The sequence below is a fragment of the Hyperolius riggenbachi genome, chromosome 10, assembly GCF_040937935.1.
Source record: "Hyperolius riggenbachi isolate aHypRig1 chromosome 10, aHypRig1.pri, whole genome shotgun sequence".
Lineage (NCBI taxonomy): Eukaryota > Metazoa > Chordata > Amphibia > Anura > Hyperoliidae > Hyperolius > Hyperolius riggenbachi.
The window spans coordinates 76,264,878-76,271,088 of record NC_090655.1 but is presented as its reverse complement, the minus strand read 5'-3'; the positions used below and the strand labels follow the sequence as shown (position 1 = coordinate 76,271,088).

At 43.3% G+C, this 6,211-nt stretch overlaps 1 protein-coding gene across 5 annotated transcripts in view; it reads right to left on the bottom strand.

Moving 5' to 3' along the window:
* Positions 1-1,248: 1,248 nt before the first annotated feature.
* The window catches only part of SLC16A12 (solute carrier family 16 member 12), a 190,168-nt gene continuing 185,205 nt past the window's right edge, over positions 1,249-6,211 (bottom strand). For 4 of the 5 annotated variants that reach the window (XM_068257554.1, XM_068257555.1, XM_068257553.1 and 1 more), the window contains exons 6-7: positions 5,145-5,404; positions 1,249-2,860 (exon numbers count right to left, since the gene is read on the bottom strand). In XM_068257554.1, the coding sequence (XP_068113655.1) occupies positions 2,637-2,860; positions 5,145-5,404 (484 nt within the window). In that variant the 3' untranslated portion in view covers positions 1,249-2,636. Of the gene's footprint in view, positions 2,861-3,943; positions 4,092-5,144; positions 5,405-6,211 lie in introns of those variants that run through there. The other variant, XM_068257556.1, reaches the window with a different exon arrangement.

The window sequence follows — 6,211 nt, the reverse complement described above, 5'->3', positions numbered from 1 at the left end:
CCACGGTTTTATTTTATATTTCAAGCTACTTTTTAAGTTTTTACTGTTTTATTGTTTTTGCTCAATGACGCACTCATTGAAGTCTGCCAGAGGTAAAGTCTATGAACTATTGACCCTTTTTATCGCTTTCCTGCTCTCAGAAGCCATTTTCAGCTAGGAAAGGGTTTTATAGTTGTAATTTCTTATCAGTGAGGGTCACACTGTAGTCTGACCCAGTCCTGACTCAGACAGGAACTGCCACTTACATGCCTGATGTTTAACTCTTTCAGGCAGAGAAAGAAAAAAAGGAACACAACGTAGTTATTTGTGTTCTAGGCACTGTAGATACACGTCTATCTCATCATGTCACATGTCACCTCGGGTATCCTTTAAGCAATTTCAGCCATTTTAACTAGATGTTTTTTCTTTATACTCCTGAAAACATTTCATCACCAACCAAATAGCTTTGCCAGCTCAACAGAAACATGGTTAGTGGTGAAACACAAGAATAACTCAACAAGAAAAGTCCAGCTGAAATCTGAAACATGCATTTTTTTCCAGTGTATATACCATGATCCATTACAATGTAAACGTTAATAGACTATGTTTATAGGAATAAAATGATGTGCTCTATACCAGCCAAGCCCTGCTTTTCACAAGCATTGGCCTTCCTGCTTAGTTCCAGGTAGACTTCTAATGGCCCCATGCCCATCCCTCACGAGAAACTGGAGGATCCTTCGATCTATAACTGTAGTTTACCTTTCAATGACCAAAGGCTTCAGGGACTCTACAAATCAGCCCTGAAGTGACAGGCTTGGGCTTTCTGCAAGGAAAGGGTGTTACTGAGAGTGAGAGGCCATGAAAGCCACACTTCAGAAGTTGAGTTTGGAGTGGAATTTGTGAACTGCTAAAAAGAAATGTAAAGTGTACCCGAGGCAAATGCTTTCCTACAAACAGACACAGAGGCATGTTCCTTGCTCAATGGCATGTCTCTGTGTTCTTTCTGTACTGCTCTCTGTTCCACTTTACCTCTGCTGTGCCCCCTGAATTGCCAACAAGCAGCTTGTCAGCATCCTCATAGGGGAAGGGGCATCCTTTGCAGGAAAGGCAATCCTGCAGAACGCCCACTCTGGCATTAGGAATGCTCCTTCCCTGCTTTTCTTCACCCTTTTCCTCTCCACTCACCATGCCCCCTCTCTCCATCCCTTCCCCCACCTCTTTGTGTCACAGCGCAGCAATCATCTCTCTGTGAGAGCTGAGATGCTTCTGCATTGTGACCAGTGCTGCTCAGATACCACTTTTCACTATCTGGATCTAATTTGGATCCGGATACCCAGTTATCCGATCCGGGTCAGATATCAGAGTTTAAAAATTTGCAATCTGGATCCGAATCGGATATCCAACCTCAGTATCTGGCCGGATTCGGATATCTGGATAGAAGACCGGAAGTAACCTGAAAATGGCTTAAAATGCTTCCAAAAGTCTCTTCAAATGGCCAAAATCTCTCTCTCTCTCTCTCTCTCTCTCTCTCTCTCTCTCTCTCTCTCTCTCTCCCATGCCTTTTGAAAGGGATTTTTGCCTTTGAAGGTGATTTTGACTTCTGCTCGGATATCTGAACTAACTATCCGCCCGGATTTTGGATTTCAGATGGGAAATCCGACTTTGCTCGGATAATATATTCAGATTTTAATAAATATCTGAATTGCTATTCAAAGTTCGGATAGTGGAAAAAGTTTGGATTATCTGGGTAGTTCGGATATCCGAAATCTTGCTGAGCACCACTGATTGTGACCTCTGAGGTTGTGGCCAGCTTGAAAAATAATAAAATTTCCCTTCAACCCAGCGGATGAACAGAGTGACGTAGGATGGTGAGGAGCAGATCATTGGACTCAGAGAAGACCTGGTTCAGGTACTGTTTTTTTTTTTTTTTTGCTTTTGGCTCTCTTTAAAGTCCCTTTAGCAGTTTACTGGGAGTTGGCACAAGGCTGAATCAGGTCCCAATGGATCAATAAACATCATTGAAATAGTTAGATGTTCCACTAAACATTACCAAGGATTGCTGCATTTATTATCTCAATCTTTGCTTTGCTGAAAACTAAACCCTTTCTCACTAAAACTATCAACACATTTAAGTTCCTCTGCATGTCGCATGTTCAAAGGCACAATAGCTTCTGACTCTGAATTCAGTTTTGTCTTTGGAATGAAAAGAGTCTAACAATTTTCCAGTTTTGAGTAGAACATAGTTTGCCTTCTTCAATGGATTACATTGAATGAAGTCTTCTATCCGTATTGGACTGTTCATCATGGTATTTCAAGCATTAAAATATCTTGTTTAAAAAAAAAACAAAAAACACCTCCTGCTTTAGAAGATTGTGAACAGCTTACATTTTTTTTCCAGCAAAAAGTGCAGGTTTTCTGCATTGGATATGCATTGAGGACTTCTTACAGCATGTAAGCGTATCTTATTCTGTGGCCTCCAGTATTGTGCATATTAATAGACAATTGTGCAAAGTTTGTGCTTTGAAATTGCTGGATGGAGTATTCTCTAGTAGAATTTACTATATGAATACCCACTATAAACAAAAGGGCCCCAGCCCCACTCAGGAAGCCAAGTATAATAATCACTGCTGTCAATAAAAAAACACTTTGAAGGTCATCTAGACGTCTTTGTGGTTGTGCTCTTCTGTGGCTGAATGGGACAGGTCTCCGTTAGTGCAGATCTCTTGCTTGGTGTCAGAGGCAGGCACAGTCAATGTCAGCTCTTTCCTGTCTAGCTTCATTATTAATTTGGCAAAAGCTAATAAAATAGCACAAAATATCATAGAAAATCCACTTAAAAGGAATGCTGCTGTGTAGTTTCCTGTGGTGTCTACCAGCCAACCTGTAGGAGAAGAGAAAAAAAAAGGTTCTAAACTGTGAATTGAAGCAAATAAATTACATTAGATAGATAAGTTAGATGACATTAGAAAGGTTTCTGTGTTTCACGTGGTAGATTCGCACTCCTGGAACACCTAGGTGGTAAGCAAAGAGAGACCGGGTGCCCAATGGTGCAGTACTATTAGCTTAGGGGTTATTGCAAGTATATAACTTTATAATCACAAAAGTGGGTTAAAACCACAACATACGCTTTCGGGGAATAACCACTTCCTGCTCGGCTCTCCAGGTCCTGCTGGATGCTGGAAGGTCACTCTCCTAGATGTAGTTTTGGGTAAAACTATTACCTCCAAAGGAGGTCTGACTGGAAATTTGTGAGGGTGGAGGTGCCCAGAATGTTAGAATAATCGTTTTCTATTAGTATAAAAAATTATTAAAACAGAAAAGTATTCTCTTAAAGGGAACCAGAGACGAAGCAAATGAAAAAATAGGAAAAGCTTTTATACATACCTGGGGCTTCCTCCAGCCCCATAAGCCGGGATCGCTCCCACGCCGCCGTCCTCCGCTGCCTCTATCGCCGGTACCGGGTCCTGTCACTTCCGGCGGACGCGTCCAATTTTCCGCATGCACAGGGGCTCCCTCCATATCCTTACGCATGCGCCTGCGTACTATGGAGGCGCATGCGTAAGGATATGGAGGGAACCCCTGTGCATGCAGAAAATTGGCCGCGTCCGCCGGCAGTGATGCACTACGTGTGCATCGACTGGCCGAAACTACTGGACCCGGTACCAGCGGATAGAGGCAGCGGAGGACGGCGGCGTGGGGCTGGAGGAAGCCCCAGGTATGTATAAAAGTTTTTTCCCAACGTCTCTGGTTCTCATTAACCCCACAGAAGATAGGACACCAGTTGAACTTGAAAAATGTTTTATTCAAAGCGCAGACAACACATTTCATGGGAACTAGCCAACTTCGTCAGGTTAATAACGTACAGGCTTGCACATGCGCAGTACAGATGCGCTCGTCTTCAGAAGTGCTCAGGGATGCCAGTACTTCCAAAGGCTGCACAAAGACTACCAACCTAGAAGGTCGAAGAAGTTCAAATGGGCATGGAGCAGGAATGACGGCCAGCATGGAAGACTGGGAAGGCTCTACAGTATCCAGAACCTTTCATCTTCTTAGGTAATTACTTATCAAATGTGAACTTAGCTCCCTCCCTTCATGTTCACTTTAAAGTGGAACTTCAGCAAAAAGGGGGAAAAGATAAATCAATACATGGCAAAGTGAGATGTTAAAAATAGACATGGGATCAAGAAACAATATTGTTTGATCCACAATCAGCCTGCATGTCATCATCTTTACTACTGGCAGACATGAAAAAAAAACAGACAGTACCAACTGCCATTATCTATAACCAAAACCCCTAACAATGTAATAGGCTAAAAGGTTGTTGTTGTTTTTTTTTTTTTTTAATAGATATACATATGCATAGAGGGAGATACTGGTTGCTTGGCAGTTGCCACAAAGCAACAAGGCTCACAGACAGCAGACTGTCAGGACCATGGCCCTGACATCACACTGTGGGAGGGGTTTCCCCACAATATCAGCCATACAGACCACCTGATGATCTATTTGAGAAAAGATTTCTCATGGGAAAGGGGGTATCGGCTACTAACTTGGATGAAGTTCAATCCTGGGTTAAAGTTACTCTTTATGTATGTACAATTTCTGTGGTATCTCAAGATGCTCTGAAAAAAAACAGCTGTCTGTTAGCAGAGTTCTTTTTATATAGAGTAAATATATACCATAAATTTCAGACAATAGGATGTTCCTAACCATAAGACGCACCTCTAGGTTTAGAGGACAAAACCAGGGTAAAAAAAAATATATACTAAACCTGGTGCATCCATGGTGAAGGAGCATCTTCTGGATTATGCCCCGTTTGTACCTCTTGCCCCCTTGTACCTCTTGTGTCTCCCTGTTTCCTCCGCTGTCCCCCTTGTGTCCTCCTGTGTCTGCCTCTGTCCTTATGTCCTCCTCTATGCCCATTTGTGTCCCCCTGTGTCCTCCATTTGGCCTCCTTGTCCTCCTCTGCGTGGACACAGTAGAGGGAGTCCCCGATTTCAGGGGGTTGGAGGTTCGTATTGCCAGGCATTCACAAGTCAGAACCTCCCTGCATTTGGACTACAAGACACAGTGACTCCCCCCCCCCACACACACACACACTTTTGTCCGAGCAAAAGTGAGTTTTATAGTCCAAAATATACATTATATATATGTGGCTGTGAACTTACCTGATATGGGAGGGCTCACTAGATAAGGCACTGCGTGAAGAAAAAACACCACCCCAAGGGCAGACGATAAGTGGGCTGTTCCAACAACATCTCCAGTCACAACAGGAATCAGAGCCACATATGCCCCATCAAAGTAACCAAATGTGACAGAGAAAGGCACGAGCAGCTGGAAGCAAGTAAGAATTGGCAGGAAGAGGCAGCTAAGACCATCCAGAGCCACAGCTATGAGGTAGCAGGCATATCTGTGCTTCTTCAGGAACCTGCAGGTTAAACAAGCATTGTTATCGTTTGAAATACAAGCAATTCAAAAGAAAATATTAGAATATTAGAAATATTATTGATTGGTAACCGAAATAAAAATACAATAATTGGCCCAATAGTATAGGATCATTGAAAACATGTTGAAAGGGGCACTATGACAAAAAACTGTAAAATGTAAAATACTTACAGTATCTCACAAAAAGGAGTACACCATTCACACTTTTATAAATATTTTATCATATCTTTTCATTGGACAACACTGAAAATCTGACACTTTGATACACTTAATATTAAAAGGGATTTCAAGATGTCAACCTAAGCCCCCCAGGATCTACCACCATATATGTGTGGGGTGGTTACCCCCTTCTACATGTGGTGGTGTTGTGCCCCTTGTCCATAACCACTTGAGGACTACATTGCTAAACCCCCCTAACGACCAGCCTTTATTTTGCTGCACTGGGCTGTGCAGGCTTTTCAGCCTCCTGCACAGCCCAGCTATGGAGCCCAGCGATCGGACTCACCTCCTATTTTTGTTCCTAAGGGGACATGCCGCCTGAGGTGTCCGATCGCTGCTGCACTTTTTTTTTTTTTTGCCTCATAGAGGCTATGGTAGGCTGCATCCCCCTTCCTCTCCTTCCTCCCTCCCCTCCACCTACAGCATTGAACAGGACGGTGATCCGTCCTGTTCTCTGCCTCTCATAGGCATCAGCCTATGAGAGGACGGCGATCCCCGGCCAATCAGAGGCCGGGGATCTCCGATCTTGTACAGCGCTGCTGGAGACCGCAGTGCTGTAAGGATGTAAACA